At 41.7% G+C, this 20191-nt stretch overlaps 1 protein-coding gene across 1 annotated transcript in view; it reads left to right on the top strand.

Moving 5' to 3' along the window:
* MGAT4D (MGAT4 family member D) overlaps positions 1–19789 on the top strand; it is a gene marked incomplete at its 5' end in the record, with an annotated part of 47808 nt that extends 28019 nt beyond the window's left edge. The window contains 6 exons of the mRNA XM_025211691.1: positions 5086–5193; positions 7675–7868; positions 11337–11415; positions 11534–11615; positions 13339–13451; positions 14094–19789. Coding sequence (XP_025067476.1) covers positions 5086–5193; positions 7675–7868; positions 11337–11415; positions 11534–11615; positions 13339–13451; positions 14094–14120 — 603 coding nt within the window. The remainder of the gene's footprint in view (positions 1–5085; positions 5194–7674; positions 7869–11336; positions 11416–11533; positions 11616–13338; positions 13452–14093) is intronic.
* Between the last annotated feature and the right edge of the window lie 402 nt (positions 19790–20191).

Here is a 20191-nt window from a genome sequence, read left to right as displayed (position 1 = left end):
ATGCCATAAATGGGAACTGGGGGAGCAGTAGAATAGCAGTTACATTCCCCACCCCCTCCCCCCCCAAGCAATCCTACAGCAGCTAAAAGCTGACTTGAAAGGTGGAGCAGGATTTTGAGAAGGCATCTTTGCCACCCCTTTGCCAAGCATCTGAGATTCTTTCGAGAGTAATGACCCTTTTCTTCCCTGGTAGGGGCCCATCAGTCATCTATCTAATCTATCCCTGCCTGGAATGTTTAACCCCATTGCTAATAGGTGTTTGCTTCATGCTTCCTATCCTGATTGTGTGTACAAGAGCCCTTGTAGATGCAACCACAACCTTTCAGCCAACATCAGATAATATGTATTCATGAATCAGCACAGCTATTTCAACAAAAATGTGAAAGCTCATATAATCTTTTTTATTAATCTGTGAAACCTTGTGTTCTCTGTGTGAATCAGTAGCTTTCCAAATTTCCACCCCAAAATAGAATTGTCTGACGAAGTGTAAATGGGCATATATTCTTCTGAAACTTCTAAATAAATGGAGATGAGAACTTGGCATGCTATGAAGTTCTCTTTTGCCATTGGACATCAGATTATGATAGGAAGGGGGAGGATGCATACAGCAACATGAAATTTCAACAGCTATTGATCCACCCCAGAGAACATGAGCTTCCACAAATTAATAGGAAGGTTCATATCATCCTTCTTATTTCTGTTGAAAGATTATGAAGATCATGAAGTACCTGCACGACCTGGCTTAGATGTCAGAGGCAGCAGGACAGCAAAGAAATACAAACTACATTAAAAAGAGGACATATGGCATATCTTATCTTAGCACAAGTGGGACTCCCTCATTTTAAGGAACACCATAAGTAAATTCAGTACCCCTGAAGACTAGGGATCTTTATTAGCGAAATGAAACTGAAATTTAAAAATTGGCTCTGTTCACTCTTCAATTATTCAGGAAAAAATAAAAATGGAGCATATTTGGTTCAGATATCCACTCAAATTGATGCTTAAATGTCACTAAGATGTATATTTTTGTAGTGTATTTTATTGAACCAGTTGCATAATTGGGACAGAGTTCATCACATCTGATGAAGAATGCCTTGCATTCAAAAGCTTGACTAACTGTATCCCAGCCATGCAATTGGTCCAATAAAACATATTGTCACAACCCAAAGGGTGTGATTTTTGTTTTTGTGTGCTTCGGCACTGCTAAATTGTTCCCGCTAAATTATAGCTTCCTTGCACGGTGGAGTTTTCTGCTGCAAAAGAGAACCCCGGTGCAAGGGAGAATTTCCCGCCAATTTGAAGCTTTCTTTGCAGGGTGCATTTCTTTGTTGCAGCACAGAGATGCTCATTGCAAAGAGTTCCCGCCATTGGTATGCTAATTCGAGTCCCATTATTGGCTAGTTCTAAATTATTCACACGTGGCGGCTAGTGATTGGCTTGTTAGCCGTATAAGAGGCTTGAGTGGTTTCCGCCCAAGTTGGAGGACTCCACAAACAAGGGAGGAGGAGACTTCACGCTGTGTGAAGATCTCTAAGCGCTGCGGATCCTTACGGACCCAGTGCATTTAAAGCAGGCAATGGAGGTCTGATCAACCTCTAGCCTCTCCCCGTCGCCGAGCGCAATCCAGACGTATCCCTTCCCGCGCGCAAAAGAACTGGACCCACGGAGCCTAGCAAACTTCGTGTGAATGAGTGAGCAGAAGGACCCAGAGAGCCTAGCAAACTTCATGTGAGTTTATTCAGAGCTCTTCCGGACGAGTACTTTCTTCGGCTGACACGACGGGCTCGCGTGTTCAGAGCCTTCAGCCGGATTGGGCTAGAGTTCACGAGTTTAGAACTCTTGTCCGCTTCTCTTCTTTTCTCTCTGTAACTGCAACTTAAGCAAGTTTTCCAGCCTGCACCACTGCCATCTTGGTGTAAGTAAACAATCTTTTAAACTACCGCTACGCGTCCGTGCCTAATTCCAGCTCGAAGGCCTTCCCTCTCCAACCCAGCGTGCCCGGGCTGCTGGCCACAGCCCGCGTGCAGCGCGAAAAGGGCTCGGGTCGCTCCCGGCCCGCACACATATCACCAAAAATCATTGCCTCTTGCACTAAGACACAAACCAATAAGCTTTCTGGTCATCACTGGGTGCATCTACACGAGACGCTACATCACTGTGGCTCATTGCTACGGCGATGTAGTGCTGCTGGGCATGAACCGTGATGCCGATGCTACTGTACAGTAGGTCATTGCTTGTTGCTACTGCACAGTTGCATCAGAAATGACCCATGCAGCGCTGAGCCTCTGCAGTAAGCAAGTACTAAATGCCTGTGCAGTAATAACTGCGCAGTCCAGTGCACATGTAGATGCACCCACTAAAAATTTAAGATTACATGCCAACATCACAGTTGGAGTAAATATTTTGGGGGTTTTGGGGTGGTTGTTTTTTTAAAGAGTGGACTTGGCTCCCACAATCACCTGAAGAGCATTTGGTACCCCTGAAGACTAGGAACAGATGTAGCTTTCTGTCATAACTGTAAAAGCTGTTATGGTACCAACTGAACCTCAGGCTAAGTATTGGTATTTCCAGAGAGCATCATCCTCTTTATACAGAGTGCTCCTCCAGAACATGTGCTAACCTGGGACTGTCTCTATGCCTGTGGTAGCAAACAAGGGACTTATTGGCAACCTAGGTTCTGACTTAGTATTTTCCATTTTATTGTAATTATAGTGCAATCTGGCATAGCTAACTCCACCAGTCATGATGATAACAGATACTGCAACTGTATATTTTTACATCAAGGTTTTTCTAGCAAAATTCTGATCCCCTTTTAAAGTAAACAGCTGCCAGTGGACTAATTTGCATCCATTGTTTTTTTTAACACCATTTTGCTAAACATCTGCTCAAGACAGGTATAAAAATACTTTATTCTATTTATACATCCTCAGCTAGTGTTGAACATCTAATTAGTACCTCAGATCAGATTTATGGTTCACAGTCAGTCAGTTCTTTTTTATTTGATCTAGTTGCAGCTTTTCATCACTCCTAGCTTTTACTATTGCTGATAACACTTATATAACACCTTTCATCCATAGAGCTCAAAGCACTTTACAAAGCTGACTAAATATTACTATCCACATATTAAATCTGTGGGAACTGAGATAAGATATGTTAAGTGATTTATCAAGCTTGTGCTGTAACTGGGCAAGTCTACATGAGATGCTTTACTGCGCATTAGATTAATCTAATGCTCAGTAAAGCATCTACACGTGCACAGCAATTACTGCATGGTAGATTAATTTAAAGCACTGTTTGCTAATATATACAGATAGGTACTACAAAATGGCAAATTGCTCCTGGTCAGCCCAGGCAGCAGGGGACCAAAGCTGCTCTAAGCTCCAAATCCTGGCGGGGCAGAGGGGGCTGTTCTGGCTCCAGGGGTAGCTTCATTCCAACCCCCTGGGGCTTGGGGCCAGCCCCAATATCTCCACCGCTCAGGTGGAGCTGCCCCCAGAGCCAGGAGAGCTCTCCCGCCCCCCAGCACTCAGGGCCAGCCCTGATCTCCCTGTGCAGCTGGAAGAGAGCTGCCTTAAGAACTAGGACAGCTCCCCCTGCCCCCCAGGGCACTGGAGAAGCCCCAATCTCCCTACATGGCTGGGAGGGAGCTGTCCCCAGAGCCAAGACAGCTTTCTCTGCACCCTGAGGCTCAGGGCTAGCCCTGATCTCCCCATGTGGCTGGGAGAGAACTCCCCCCAAAGCCAGAACAGCTCCTCCCTCCCCTCCCCTCTCCTGGAGCCCAGGCCTGATCCCCATGCCCCCTACCAACCCAGGGCTTCCAGAGCCCCATGCCAGCCTGGGGCTGGCATCTGGGGGAGGCCAGAGCTCCCCCTGACTGCTGCAAGGGGCAGAGCACAGCAGGAGCAGCCCTGGACTAGGCTGCTCCTGTTGGGCTCAGTTTGCTTCCGACATGGGTACACATGCAGATGTACCCTAATGCGCCTGAATTTTCTGCACAGAAAATTGAGGCACATTAACTGCACATGTAGACATGTCCAGTGAGTGATAAAGCTAGAAGAGAACCCCTGCGCTCCTGACTCTAGCCCTGTGCTTTCTTCTCTGTATTCCATGAAGCTTTTGCCATGTGCTTTAGGTGATTTACTGTATCAAACTAACTGTTCTTTAATTCAAGGGGAATCGTGCATTTCCCCAGGTATGAGAATGAGAGGCAACATAGAAGTTCTTATTAAAAAGCAGATACAGTATTTTCATTCCTCAGTATGTCATTTACTTATGGAAAGTTGTATCTAAATTAGAAAAGCAGAATTAAAATGGAGTGCTGGAAAATGCCAGGTAAGCTTTGAGATGATCCAGTATAATATTCCAACAATCATTTGCATCAGACTCTCCAGGAAGAGCCAGAATGATCCTGATTGGATAGTGCAGGAGTCTGCAGCAGGGTCATTGCTGGTGAGTGCAAAACATATTGAGAAAAAATATAGAGTAAACCCCAAAACTGAAATGAAATTTGTCAAAAATAGAAGATATGGTAAAACAAGAAAACGCAGGCAGAGAAAGGCTATAGACCTCAGCTCAAATTCTGCAACCCTTTTGTGAGTACAGTAAACCCTCACTATTCGCGGGTTTGGCATTTGCAGTTTCAAATATTTGCAAATGCCAAACCCGCATCGTAAATACACTTACAGGAGCTCCTCGGGAGCTCTGCACTTGCCGCTGCCAGGTTCCCACCTCTGCTGCCAGGCTCCCATCGTCACCAGCACAGCTGTGCCCCTCCCCTCCCCAGCCGCCAGGGGCACTGCATTCATGATGTTCATGAACGCAGTCCCATATTCATGGATTTCACCATTCACAGGGATCTCCAGAACGGATCCCCCATGAATGGTGAGGGTTGCCTGTAGTCCTTAATCTGCAAGGAATCTCATTGGGTTACTCATCTAAGGATTACTTGAGAATATGAGTTATGAGTCTAAGGCTATAATTTTAGCTTTGTAGTGAAATTAATATTCCTCTGATAAGCAATCTCTCTCTGTTTTTTAAGAAATAAACAAGAAAAGAAAATATTCCCCCTTTTTATTTTATTTTCAGAAACACTGTGATAAGCAAAAGGCCCATTTGCGTATCCGTTCTAAGCCTTCCCTCTTTCAGCATGTGGGATTTCATTCATCTTTGGCTGGAAAAATACAGAACTTAAAAGTAAGACTTCTTAAAGTTTTTGTCCTCCTATTTGTGAATTATTTGAGTGAATTCTAACTAGTTTAGTTCAAAGTGAGAAACATTGTGTGTTTGATAATAAATCTTATGTATAGGAGTTACTAATTCATGGAGGACAGAAAGGAAGAGACTATATTAATTAGTCTTCTAAATTGCAGGAAGAATGTAATATCGATTTGGATATCCAACAGTATCTTCCGTGAGTGGAGTAGTGGCATCAGTAGTAGTAGTAGCAATTATTGCTATAGCATCAAGGAATGCTAGTCATTGACCCAGGATGCCATTATGCTGGGCAATGTACCAGACCCAGACTGACATTCTGTGGATTTTTTTCTGTCAAATTTTTTTAAGCATCAGAGCGAAGGGAAGTTTTAATGAGTTATCTGAAGAAGAGTAATAAAATGGTTGTAAATATTCACAGGGAGCTCACCTCCAAGTGTGAGGAAAAGCTTAAAAGAAAGCACAAAAGTGCTGTTTTGAAAATGTAACACATGGACAATCAGAATTGGGGGTTTCTCTCTCAATCTCAAATGAAAGTTGAGAAAATAGGTAGAGGCTGTGAAAAGCCTTGACATTCTCAAAGAAACAGGACAGAAATGAAATAATAAGAGCTTTAGCTGAGTGGATGATTAGGAAAAGCTTTATTTAAAAAAAATGATGCAGAAGGAATCTACAAATTTAGACAGCCTTGATGTGAAGACATAAAGGACTGAGTCAAACATGATGCCCAAGTTATGGGTCTGAGTGACGGGCAGGATGGTGGTAGTGTCCATATTGATGAGAGAGAGGTCGAGGGTAGAAGGGATTAACCTTGCTGAGCCTGTTTTAACTATGTTGAAATTATAAGTGTGGCTACTTGTCCAGAAAATGTCAGACAAGCTAAAACAGATTAAGCTTAGACAGACAGACGTGCCTGGAAAAGAGGTAGACTTTCCAGTTGTTAGCATAAAGAAGGTATTTGAATTTGTGTTTGCAGATGATCTTAGCCAGAGATAAGTATAAAGGGAGACATGAAGTATCTGAGGCTCCTATGGGAAACCTCCTCTGAGAAAAATAAAGGAGGGAAATTAAAAGAACTTTCTAGAGAATACACTTGGAATGCAGAAGGGATTAGAGAGGTTGGAGAGGACAAGATCATGGAAACAACGAGAAAATAAGGAAGAAGGATGACAAAAAAGGAGCACCATTGACTGTGTCAAAGGTCAAGGAGGTTGAGACTTGAGTACGGATTCTGCAATTTGGATAGGAAAAAGTCATTTCAGACTTTTAGAGTACAGGCAGTCCTCGACTTAATATGTTTCGAGTTACAACGAACAGCACTTAAAACAATTATAAATTGACACCATTTCGACTTTCTGACGTCAGTTTTGACCTTACGACGCTTGATCTGATGCCACACCATGTCAGCAAACAAGTTTGCTGCATCACCCATCTCCCTGGAGAACATCTGTCCAAACTTCCTCGGACACTTTCTTTAAGCAAGCAGACAAGCCTCCAGAAAATCCTGCAGGCAAGACTCTCGAGAAGATTCCAGCCAAGACCCCTTCAAAAAGTCCAACCAAGAGCCCTTCAAAAAGTCCAGCAAAGTCACCTCAAAGAAGTTCTTTCAAATCAATATGATTGCTATTTACAATATAAATACATTAATGTAGCTATATTACTCATCCATAATTGATTGAGTACAAAATTCTGGGTTATTTTTGGTGAAAATAGGGTACCAGGCCCTGTTTTAGGGCCAATTCCCCATTTATAACATTGTTCCTATGGGAAAATCGGTTCCGAGTTACGACGTTTCAATTTATGACACGGTTGCCAGGAACCAGTTGTGTCGTAAGCCTGAGGACTGCCGGTAGTTTCAGTTTAGAAGAGAGGAACGCCACACAGAGATAAGTGGTGCATTCACCAAGCAAGGAAAGGGAAGAAAGAAGGGATAGTTCAGTAGCTGGAGTGACAAGTGGGTTTTTCAGTTCAGTGTCCTAGTACTCTTTCACTTAAACATAAGAAAAACTGCTGCCTCTGAAAAGTCTTATTTGTTGGGCTTAGATAACCTTAGATCATTGATACCCAAACTTAGATACCTTGGTTTAATTCTCATTCTACCCAAGAATATTTTCTTGAGCTTCATGGGAAAATGGATGCCCTCTGGCACCCTTTCATCCTTGGATGTTGCCCGCTCTTTATATTAGCCAGTATTAGTAGTGCAGCACAAAGCAGATATCCACCTATATGGTAAGGATGGCACTCGCAAGACCAGTAGCTCCCATATTTTTATAACTTATTGTTTAGTCTCTGATTTCATTCATGTCTACCATTTAAAACATAAGTATCACATCTTTACAGGAAAATAATATAGACATTGTTTACTTTAGATGACTGCCTTATTTGAAAAATTCTTTGAGATCTAAGGTTGAACATTGAATTTTGTCTTCATATGTGATTTTACATCTTTTTTGTATCTGACAGGATAAAGACTTTGGCAAAAATGTACTACATAAAGCACATGTTAACCCCTCTGCAAAAGTGACTACTAGCCTAAAAGTATACCAGCACTACACTTTAGAAAGGGCTTATGAAGGAAAGGACTTTTTCTGGGCATTTGCTCCAGTGGCTGGAGACTATATCCTCTTCAGCTTTTTAGAACCATTGACAGTGGAAGGGTAAGTACTACATGCTATTGAAGGCTTCTTGCACCCTATTTTGGAATTGATTGAATCCTGTCAAAATACCAGTTCTCTATCACTTGCATCAGCCACAAACTCTTGAATAATGAATTTGTAGTCAACTGCATTCTTCTCCCCTTTAACTCCCTTAAACAGTCTTTCTTTAGGGCTTATGAATTCCACACCTTTTATAAAAAGCACATAAATTATATAGTTGATTTGGGACAGGAGAAGGACAGTTTCCATGATTTTAGTTTGTAGGCTGCACTCCAGATCATATGGATACTTATTAGCAGACCTACCCAAAAGATACCAGTATGAAGACAATGGGGAAATAATGAAAACCACATGACTAAATAATGACAGATATGTCACTAATACTAGTTTTTGTATTGATTTGTTTGTTCATTACTACCACCATAGCACTATTTAGTTTATACTTCCTTTAGAGGACAATTGGAATTTGTAAACTTTAAGAGTTTTCCTTTAGGGAAGGACTTTGAGGAAGGTGGCAGAATATGCACAGGATTTCTAAGTTAATGCTGGTGTAAGTCAGGAGTAATCTGTCTGACTTAAATATAGTTGCTGCCGCATAATACCACTGTGAGATCAGAATTGGGCACATAGTATTGTGACTACCTTGTGAAACACCTGTTTGGTGATATTTATAATAATGCATAGTTATATTTAAAATGTATATAGTTTCAATATTTAGCACATTAAGATAAATAAATATATGCTAATTTTATACCCTAAAACAGGGGTGTCAAACTCATCTGGCCGAGTAACCTGGGCCAGTCCATGGGCTGGATCAGGCCAATGGGCCTACAGACCCCTCGCCTCCCCACCCCAGTCCAGATTCAGTCCTCACTCTGGGATCTGCACTGCATGCAGTGTACATCCAGGAGTGGCTGGGGCAGGAGTTAATTGTTTTAGCTTTTTATGGAACCAGAGGGCTGCCCTGAGCAGGAGGTCTTGAAGCAGCATTCCAACATCTCAGTAGTTTCAAAAGAATTAAGTGTCAATCCACTGTCTATGGCCTGTCCAAAGTGGCTAGTATTCACTTCAGATTCAGATTTGGCCGATTTGGGGGACAGTGATTCGATTCCGTGATTTGAATCACTGTCCTGAATCTCACAGGCCCATCCCCCACCCACTCTCCCTGCCCAGCAATGGCTCCCTGCCCACCCCAGCTCCCAGCGCTTTGAAAAAAAAAGCCCCATTCACTGGGTGCTGCTGGGCAGGGGGCGATCCCCACTGCCCCCCACTGCCCCATGCTGCATGGGGGGCTCTTCCACAAGCCCTGCCCCCCACTGTCCCAGCCCCCACATTGCTGCCCTGCCCACCCCAGCTCTGGCCCTTTAATAAACGCCCCTCCACCCCTCACCAGTTCGTGCTGGCGCCAGGCCATACCCCTTGCTCTCCACTGCCCTGCACCACATGGGGGGCTCTTTCACAAGCCCCCCCAAAGCCCCAAGGCTGCTGCAGGCACCGGTGAGTCCGGAGGGCGGGTGGTTGGTTGGGTTTTTTGGGGGATTTTTAAGAGCCAGAAGCTGGGGTGGGTGGGGCAGCTGCGGGGGCGCTGGGACAGTGGAGGGGGTCAGGGGGCTCGTGGCAGAGCTCCCCACACAGCATAGAGCAGTGGTGGGCAGCAAGGATTGCCACCCCGCCAGGCAGCACCCGGTAAGTAGTGGGGTTTTTAAAGCACCAGAAGCTGGGGTGGGCAGGGTAGCCATGGGGGAGCAGGCAGGGGATGAGGCCTGGCAGGGGGCCCCCCCATGGGCCCCTCCCCCTCTGAATCAAATCAGCACCCGAAGCTTCGCACAGCCATAGTCTGTAGACAAAACGAGAGGCATGTGTGCGTGACACTTCAAAGAGGGCTAAATGCTTTTGCATTGTTTTAATGGTGTTGGTGTTTGCACATGTTGGTGACGTATTGTGCATTAATTCCAGCTGCTGTAGGAAATTTGGTGGTGTAATGCACCTTAAATCACTTGGGGCGCAGCAAACTAAAACTCCTTTGAGGAGTTTTAGTTTGCTGCTCCTATAGCCACGGAGCAAAGCACTGGGCTCCATGCAGCTCCACAGCTCTGCAGGATGCAGGCAACCTGACAGGAGCCCAGGAAAGTAGCTCTCCCCAAGAAAAGTAGTGAGCCTGATCTTTTTTTCCCCGCCCCCCCAACCCAGAACCTGCCTGAGCTGCGTGGGGGCCTGGTGCTTCCCTCCATGGGTGCAGTGCCCCCTGGGACCGCCTGAGGTGGGTGATGGCAGGCAGGTGCCGCCTGGGGGGTGGGCCACCGCTACCGCAGAGGGAAGCACCAGCACCCCCTGCAGCCCAGGGGCTGCTCCACCCACTGGCAGATCACCCTCCCCTCCCCGCCGGAGAAGCAGGTGAGTCAGTGGGGTGTGTGCACAACACAGGGATTTAATCAGCCCTAAATTGAAGCGGTGTTTTTTTAAAACTCACAACTTCAGTTTAGGGCTCCCGTTTCGTCTATACATGCCCCATGCCTAAGAAGACTCGAATTACTAAAGAAACGGAGAGGAAGTCAGTGTTCTTCTAGCTTGGTTGAAGGTGTTCCATGTGTGCCTGCCAGTATGGGTAGGGTGATGATGATTTGAGACAATGTGGAATCCAGGACAGCGTAACACCTGGGTGGGACACTGCTCTCCACCCTTTCACCCCGCCCCCCTCAAGTTAGTGGTGCTCCTGCAGGCAAAGGTGGGGCGGGGCAGTCTGGTGCAGCTCTGGTGTTACTATTCAGGCTGCTAAGATAGTCAATGGCCTGTTAATGACTCATTGTTCATTACTTCTCAGGTGTTAACAGTTATTTCCCCTTTATAGTGGCCATTCCACTAATCAAGCTAACCTATTTTAGGAAAATTTTGCTGCCTGCTTGAGCTTCCTATTTCATAGCTCCTGCTGCTCTGCTTCCCTGCGCTGCACCTGGGATGCTCGTTTTAATTTTCACCAGCCGGCAGGGACCAGCCTCCAAAATCCAGTACTGCCCCAGCCGAACTGGGATGTATGGTCACCCTAACTCTGGGGGATGTAGGCCTCAGCTAAGTTTTGGATATATGTAATTACTTTGGTTAGCCTATAAGGTGCAAATCTACCCTGAGTTCTACGTGATATAGGCTTGTTAGGGATCGGTATCTCAGTGAGCTAGTGATTCAGGCAAGTTATTTTGCTTGCCATCTAAGCACTGAAAGGGGGAAAGGCTAGTGATAGCTCGGGATGGCTATTTTCATGGTTTTCAGGGTAGTTTGCTTTAAGAAGATATTTTGTTTTAATTTTAAAGGCTACAACTGGCTACAAATATTAATGTCTGCCTCTGTCCTCACTGATTTCCTCATTAAAGTGTATTCAAAGTTGTGCTTCAGAAGTGATTCTTAGGATTTATTCATGTACAAATTTTCTCCAGTATATAAAACATAGAAAAATGACACAGTTCTTATTGGCAGGTACCTCTTTAAAAGTGGAAACATAGAACACCCTGGTGACAAATTGAATAACGCTGGTGTGGAAGCTCTACCTGCTGATGTAAGTGTCTTGCTTGCTATTGAAGAACACAACTGTTCTCATTTTAATGGTGCTTGAGGATATGTCATGCTTTATAAAACCTGATGGAAGTTTTTACTGGTTGTTGTTGTTGTTGCAGGAAACAGAATTATTAAAAGAGTCTGCAGACAATGGAAGTAAATATAACTACCAAAGAACCAAAGATGGCTATTTAAAGATAGGTAAACTGCTTATTTTTATTTAAAGGCTGAAACAGTTTGTTTTTATAAGCCTGATAAAAATTCTCTAACTTTGTATTTAAGAACTCCATGAGTTGTACCAGTAACTCGATATCCCAACGTGAACAAGTACTCAATAGAAATTTCTTGAACTTCAGCATGTTTCAGTGTGTGATATTTGAGAACTGATTATTATATTTTGTTTCAAGGAATGAAAACAGACATCAGCCAGTAAAAGGGATAAGGAAGGTTTTTAGTTAAAGAAAAAGTAAAACCTTTGCAGGCTCTTCAGTGGGATAATTGATTCTGACTTAAGTTTTGCACTCAGGTCTGACTTGAGTTTTAACTGAAGGCAAGGGTTCTTAATTGATCCTGACATCATTTGCTTATGGTTCATCTTGCAACAAAGGTGATATCAAAATAATGCTATTTTAAAAAGCCCTTGTGCACCATAACATGCCTTATTGGTTTTATTGTTGTTTTAGTAGTAACAGTGTGTCAGAATCTTGTAAATGGTGGTATACTGAAAGAATGTGCAAGTCAGCTCTGAGAGGCAAGTATTTGGGGGAAGTGAGGGCAATGTCTTTTATTGGAACAACTATATAGCTAAGGGAGTTCTTAGACAAACTTACAGGCACAAGTTACCCTTCCCAGGCTTGACCGAAAGATTGTCTAACATCTCTCCCAACTATACAGTTGGTCCAATAAAAGGTATCACCTCCAACAAATCTTTGTACCTCACACATTTAATGGACCATCACAACTACAATAATACTCCAATATTACCAAGTAATCTGGATATTCCAAACTTCTGAGCACAATTCTGGAAATGGTAGGTAAGAAGGGAAACTCTTGTACAACAGTTCCTTAGAATATTTTATCTGCATAGGTATGAATGCTTACATTTTGTTTCTAGGGAAAATGAGCTACATTAAACAAAAAACTAGTCTAACTCCTAACTGCTGGGGGCCTTCTGCATTCTTATGAAATTCAGGTAATCATTTTCCCCTCAGTGAAAATGACCTAAAATCAATCCAATTCATATACAACCCTAAAGAAACACCAAAGGTCCTTGTTTAGTCAAGGGTCACCTGTTTTCTGATCTCAGAGCTTCTGTTCTTTCTTCTCTTTTCTCTTTATCCCGTTTTTCCTCACCTCCCAACTTCCATTTCCACTTCCCTTCCCTGGGCTGTACCCAGGTCAGAAAGAAATAAATGCTGTCCTTGGAGCCCAAGTTTTGTCTATTATGCCGAGTTTTGACTACATGCAAAAGTAACTAGTAGTTGAATCTGTGTACAACCAGTGTAATAGACTGGAGAACCATGACCATGATTCATCAGAATAACACTTTAATTTGGGTCTTTAATGTGACCCCATGTCATGTACAGCATTTCTGTAAATTTTTCAGACTAGTATTTTATCTTACCCTTTTTCATTTGTAGTGATTAGACAACTCTTCTGTTGCAGCCTGTTTCAGTTATTTATTGCTTTCAGTGAATAAATTAGCCTTAATATCTAGCAGGACTATTTCCATTTTTAGCTTTCAGTTATTTCTAGTTGTATCATGTTGGATAATTTATTCTCTCATTTTATATTACTTCATTGAAATTATTATGATATATTAGATAATAGTTATTTTTGACATGGTACATATTTTTGTGAAGTTCATTAGAATCATTTCATTTTTGCATGTATCAGTACTGATCTGGTTTTACTTTATAAACAGGTACATTTGAAAATGGAGTAGCAGAAGGCATCATCAGTCTATCAGTAGGGAAAATACAAGCTATTCGTTTATCTATCCATTCTAATTCTTCTGTGTGGGTCTTACTGAATGAGGTACACCTATAGTAAGCACATTAATAAGGGTATTGCTAGGAATCATTTCAATTTCTCCTCCTGTATTCATATGCTAACATATATGATTTTATAGTCACCTTTTTCTAATTTTAGAAAGGTTTTTGGTGTGAAAGACCTACACAAACAGGAAAAAACAAACTATACAGGGAACAACTCATTTGACTACAAAAATGGCTGGAAAATGCTCAAATGGAGTGATTGTTTATCCAGTGTTCATGAACAGTTCTATGAGTGTGGCTAGTGGAATGTGGGCCATACTGTACTAAATAAGCAAACTAAAAAAGGCAAAATTTATTATTTTCTATCTTGTCTTTGAGTGGAAGCAATTTCAAGTGTTACTCACAGCAATAGCATATGAACATGCTGTGACAAGTTTGATAGTTTTCAAGTTGTTGGTATTTGAGTATCTATGGATCTGATTTAATGCTATAACACCAAGGTAGAAAAATCAACAAGGAGTTTAAAAAAAAAATCAGAGGAAGTATTGATATTGGTATATCTGAAAGGGGGAGGAGGGGAGAGGTAGGATCCCAGATATATTCATATTGTCTTATAAGGTTTTTGTTTTGTTTTTTTTACAAATCTTATAAAATAATTCATCCTGCTACTGTTTTTTTCCAGATATTCATCAGGATGCCTGGAAAGTAGACAACTCCAGAAAATCACAGTTTTAGAAGTGTCATTTCTTAAAGACTGCCTTGAAAACCAGACTATTTACTAACAGCAACAAATGGTCTGCTAGGAGAAAGGAAAACCTCTCCATTACTTAATACCATGTATTAGGAAAGAATTGGAGGAAACAATGCAACACAACCTTTTGTATAAAATATATGAAATTAGGAACTTGAATATGTTAAATAGTTCTGTGAGATATCCATGGCATGCCTTTCATAAACAAAACTATATTTTTAGACCTGTTGCCTTGACCCATCACAGGGAGTGAATAACACACATTATAAAATTAAAACAAAAAATCTTTTTTAAAGATACGATTTATTAGGGCCTCTCTCAGGGAATAGTGTCAAAGTCCTTGTTGCAATTCAGTCCCACTAGACTTAAAAGTTGGGTTGGACTATAAGGGCACATTTTTTAATTCCACTGGAACATATTGACAGAGAACATTTTAATGAGGAAGTGGGGCAAAGAAGAAAATCATCAGTAATTTGCAAAGCAGAGACCCTGTGTCACTATGAAAACACATTTAATTTCTTAAGATAGTTTGAGAGCATGTTTTTCAATATGGTCTGTACTGAGTTAATCACAGATAGTAATTGCAGTACTACTGCACTATTACTACAGTTGTACTACTACAGATAACAGTTACAGTACTGAAAGCTTTGGTGGGAGGAAAAACTGTACTATCCAAAACATTGTTTTGGATCGTAAATTAAAAAAAATAAATTATTTCCTTTCCTATATCATGTGTACCAGTGCTTAAGTCCTTATTTAAAAAATTAATAGACAATATAATCAAACAAAATAAAAATAGAAGAGACCCCCATTTATATATACATAATAGGATGTTGGTTTCTGAGCAATTTCCAGTAAGGCAGAATTTCAGCAAATATTGATTCATGAGTAACTTTATTCACATGAGTAGCCTGGGCTTTCTTGGGAGTGGCAGAGTTTACAGGTCACATCTGCTTCCCACAACAACTTTGCTTGGTAGGAAGATGCAAAGGAAACTGTGAGAAGTTACCCTCACCTCTACCTACCTGAATCTAAGAGAAGTATGATTATAGGAGAGGTTAATTTGATATTGGTAAAAAAAAACCTAGGCAGTGAAAATAAAGGTATTTATTATTCATTGTGCGCTGTGGTGCAGGGCAATTAAATAATTATTGAATGTTATTCATTGAGCCAAATGTTGCAGCTGTCAGAAAACCTTAAAGAGAGTGGAACAAGGTGGAAAGATAGTGGAACAAGGTGTGTGAAGGAAAGTCCCCAGCTCCAGAGAAATTCCTCTCCCCATACCTAGTGTGGGGCTCTCTTCCATGGGGACTTTTACCACAGTGGGGAGATCGAATATGGTGGATTTGTGAAAGCTTCATTAGCCCAAATGCCATATAAGGAGAGAAGGCAAGTACAGTGCTTATTAGTACTATATGACTTGCTAACAAGGATCCCATTCTGTTTGACTTTATGAGGAGTGCCAAGCTTTTTACTGTGCTGATATCAAGATTAGGATATTACCTAATAGCAGAAATGTATGAAGAAGAAAAGCAGAGTAAAGATGACAAGACAAAGTTGAACTCACAGAAGCTATTCAGTTTACACTCCTTTTTACCTGAAACACTGTAGCATCTCTGAGTTAAAAAGATACTTCCACAGGAGAGACTGCTTAGAAAGTGTACATAGCATGTAAACCAGGGTCACTTTCAGGGATTTTTTTTCTTTGCTGACCTTTAGGAATCTTTATACTGTAAATGTGAAAAAGTTGAAACAGCTTGTTTTTCTGAAACCTCCATTGTTTTCTTTAGTGCATCATCTGTTTTTGTATTTTCTGTTAAAATAAGTGTTCCAGGACAATTATCTGTTTCTTCAGGGTTCCTATCAGAATCTTCCAATATTCAACCACATAATTCAAGGTTTCTAGCTGTTTTACCTGAATCCAAGATGACTTTGAATTTAAGATGACCCCCCAGTAATTAGAATCTCTACATGCGAAAAATTGTTACAGTTTTCCATGTAGAGAATCTAATTATTGGAAGGTCATCTTAAATATGTCCTTCCCGTTACTATGATGGGGAAAGCAACAGTACGGTCCCAGGGAGCCAGGCTGTCCACTACTTATGTCCTTGCTGCTCCATACTCCATGCTGCCCTTCTTTGGTGTCTGCCCCTGCTACCTGTCCCAATCCTGCCACTTGCCCCCAGTGCCTGTCCCCATGACACCTGCCCCCCACCCAGTTGTCTCCTCCCACTTCCTTCCTCCTACTACTTGGCCCTCTGCCACCACTTACCCTATATAGTGGCTCTCACTCCAGCTCTGGCCCAGCCAGGCAATGTAGTATTTTCAAAAGACCAAGGAGTTAAACTTATGAAATGATAACGCTTGTTTATTCAGAGAGCCTTCTTAGCCTACTGATCTGCTGTTCCCTCCTGCAATCCCTGGGCCAGTGTAAACACTTATATATAACACTCTTAAAGATATCCATGCAGACAACAGTAGTGGCTGCACTTCCAGCCCTGGATAAGTGCTAGAGCTGGAGCCCCAGTAGTTCTCTGGGTGCTGTCAGATCTCCCTTGTTGATGCCTTGCCAGGCTGGGACGGCTTGTGCAGCAGTGGAGAGGATGCACAGGGGAGACTGAGCAGTGTGGGGGAGAAGGGGAGTGCAGGGAAGACCACATGGTGGGTGTCTCTTGTGCACCTCTCCCCTCACTACACTCACTGTGCTTTCCCCCACACTGCACAGTCTTGTCTATACTTTCCCCACTCCCCCCAACATTGCACAGTGTCTGCTGCACTCCACCCCACCCCAGACAGTCTCCTCCACACTCCCTCTGCCATGTGCCACCTCTCCCACCATACAAGCCACCTCAGCCTGACAAGGCAGGAGCAGCAGTAATATCTCTGGCTTGGAGGCTGAGTAGCCACACTTACCTGCTCCAGTACTTAAATCGAGGATATTGCTTCCCTCCCCCTCCATGCTGAATAGGGAAAAAACCTTGTCTTGGATTGGAATAAATATTGTATTTTACTGTAACTGAAGATCATGGGAAAGGGCTAGAAGGGACCTCACAAGGTCTTCTTGTCCAGCCCCCTCGTCAAGGCAGGATCATCCCTGACTAAACCATCCCAGCCAAGTGTCTGTCCAACCTGCTGTTGAAAAATGTCCAGATGGCGATTCCACAACTTCTCTAGTAACCTGTTCCAATGCTTGACCACCCTCATAGTCAGAAATTTCCTCTTAATCTCCAGCCTAAATTTCCCCTGCTGAAGCTTGAGGCCATTGTTCTTGGTCCTGCCTGCTACAGCCACAGAGGAAGGCCCGTCTCCATCTTCTCTGTACTCATTCTTTAGGTATTTGAAGACAATTATCAAATGCCCTGTCAGTCTTCTCTTCCCTAGGCTAACTTCCATAACCTAAATTACATGCTTAGGAAACCTGTTTTTCCTCCTTCTGAAGTCAAAGGTGAATTAAATAGAAGAAGCATCCATTAATTAAGTGCCTAGTCTAGCAAGGTGCTGAATACTGCCATTGGTTTCAGTGGAACTGAGTCCTACTGTTGAAGCCCCTGCTTCCAGGTTAGCTACCTGCAACATGTTTCTTGGTAATGGCAGGGTGTGGGAGGATTTTTTAGGTAAGTTACAAATCACTGAAAGTAAAAATTGGATGATTGTGCCTTGTAGTTTAAGCTAGTGTAACTCTAGCTGCTAAAAACAAAACTAAGAAACCAAAACCTTTTTCAGATTAACTGCCTTTAAACTGTTTGTCAGGAAGTGGTTCACACAGTGCTTCAGTGTTCCTGCATTTTCCACTGCTAACTGATTGCACTTCTGTAAATATGAATTTCCTTCTGTGCAGCCAGTCTTCTCGCTAGTCTAATCTGATTACTTATCTTGGCATCATCACTCTGAAATCTGCAAACCTTTAAAAGGAGCATGGAACATTGTAAATGTTAAAAAACGAAATATTGCTTATGAAACAAGGTGGGGCTTGGTCAAATTCTGCTCATGGTCACCATCCTTCAGTAAGTACTCTGCGGGCCCAGTGCTTCACCTGCACAGCATTCACTGCAGAACCAGAACCCCATTAACCCTGATATGAAACCAAAGTAACCAAATCACTGAGGTTATTCTGAAATTCCACCACAGTAAGAAAGAGCAGATTTTCATATTGTCTAGTGAAATAAGTAGTTACTTGGGACTTAGGCCAGGGTAAATGAGAACTATTTGTCTCAGCAAATAAATTTGTCTACTTCAACTTTATTATTTTAATACCAACAGTGAAACTGTTGGTATGATCGTCACAGGGAAATGGTGAACTGCCTTTCTAGGGAATTAAGTCTGTGATTTTATCTTTAAACTTGCCTTTAATGAAGAGGTTATTGAGCAGGTTTAGCATTCTGTTTGAGCCTGCAAGCTGTATTGCCAATCTATGATTCAAACCCTAACAATGGACTAAGAGACTGTACATAGAAAATTTCTGGGGACGGTGACCACTATTTGCAGAGCCCTCTTGTGGGCTCATTAAAAATTGGTACTGGTCCTGCCTGCAGAGGCGGCCTGTTTTGTCAGCAAGAGGTAGGAAATCTCAATAGCCCTAATACTTGAAAGTGGAATGTGAATAGAAGATAAAAACATCCCTTAACTGAGGAGACCACAGAATACAAGTTATTCCTAGATTTGTTTGCTATACAATAAATACTGTAAGCACCGTTTACAAGGGGAAGACTGTAAAATCTATTTACAAAACAAAATGGGAATTTTTTTTAGCCTGAAACAAAACACTGTGCAACCTCAATAAGAGGTACTATTTCTTGCCAAGTCGTACACAACCTTTTATATGATTTAAAAAAAATATATATTCTCCAAAATACATACTACCTCAGCTCCCCATGTACCAAATCAGTTTAAAAGATAAGTAAAAGTTTGCTTTTCAGATAAATACCTACCTATTAATGATATATATTCATTAATATGTATATTAATTAATATATGTATATGAACTGAATATGTATATTCAGTTCATATTGATTTGCATTTACTGTGGTGAAAAAGTGAACAACTACTCTTATGCCTGATTTTAGCACTTGTTTTAGCTTTTTTTTCTAGGAGCATTTTAAAAGAAAATCTTAATATTTTTCTAAGACAGAGTGTCCCCACTTGGTTTTATTTTGCTGTTTTTTGTTTATTGGTATTTTAGTATCTACATCCCTTAATGATACAAGTACCACTGACGTTATTGTGAGTACAAGCAGGATTAAGAGTAGTCGTTCTTCTTTAGCATGTTTGCATAACCACTGCTAATGCTAATAGGCTCTGCCTCCTTACTGAAACCCCTCTGACACTGGACTAATTCTTAATGGATGAATTCTGAGATATGCAGCCAAACCGATGTATACAGTTATATACTTATTTATGTTAAAATACATCTTTACTGTTATGAATGTATAGGACATGTCACACATTTGGGATCCCACCCTTCATAGTCACTCTTTCTCCTTTTCTTATAAATCATAGTTTTTGTAGATGAATGTTAAATCCGCTACCTGTAATGTAAACAGACCCCTTGTCTTGTCTGGGTATTTTTTTTGTTTTGTAACTGTTAGTGACTGTATTATTTATTTCAATAAATCTAATCTTCAGATATATCCTTCAGTCTGCCTGTGATGCGTCTCACACATTTTAAAAGATGAAATCTGTTAGAAATGTTTTAATTAAGGCATAAACAGAGAGCTAAATATGCATATACTCTAAGTAGTGACTAGGATAGAGAGATGAAGGAATATTAATCAACAAATATTTCAAAGGTTTCATCACCAAAATAGAGAAGTATTTTGAAAAGCACATGGGAGTATAACCAGGGAGCTAATAATGACTGAATCCATCCCAGGTAGAAGGGGACTGTGCTGGGCTAGAGATAGTCTATATTTATGATCTTGCAGAATTTATTTCAAGGAATATTCTGCAGAGATGATTATGTGGATTAGAGAGCAGACATCCTCAAGCATTTTCATAGCATAGAGCACAATTCTCAATCACAATTACATAGC

Source organism: Alligator sinensis, unplaced genomic scaffold (genome assembly GCF_000455745.1).
Source record: "Alligator sinensis unplaced genomic scaffold, ASM45574v1 scaffold554_1, whole genome shotgun sequence".
Lineage (NCBI taxonomy): Eukaryota > Metazoa > Chordata > Crocodylia > Alligatoridae > Alligator > Alligator sinensis.
The sequence above is the reverse complement of the archived record's forward strand: the minus strand, read 5'-3'. Positions and strand labels throughout refer to the sequence as shown.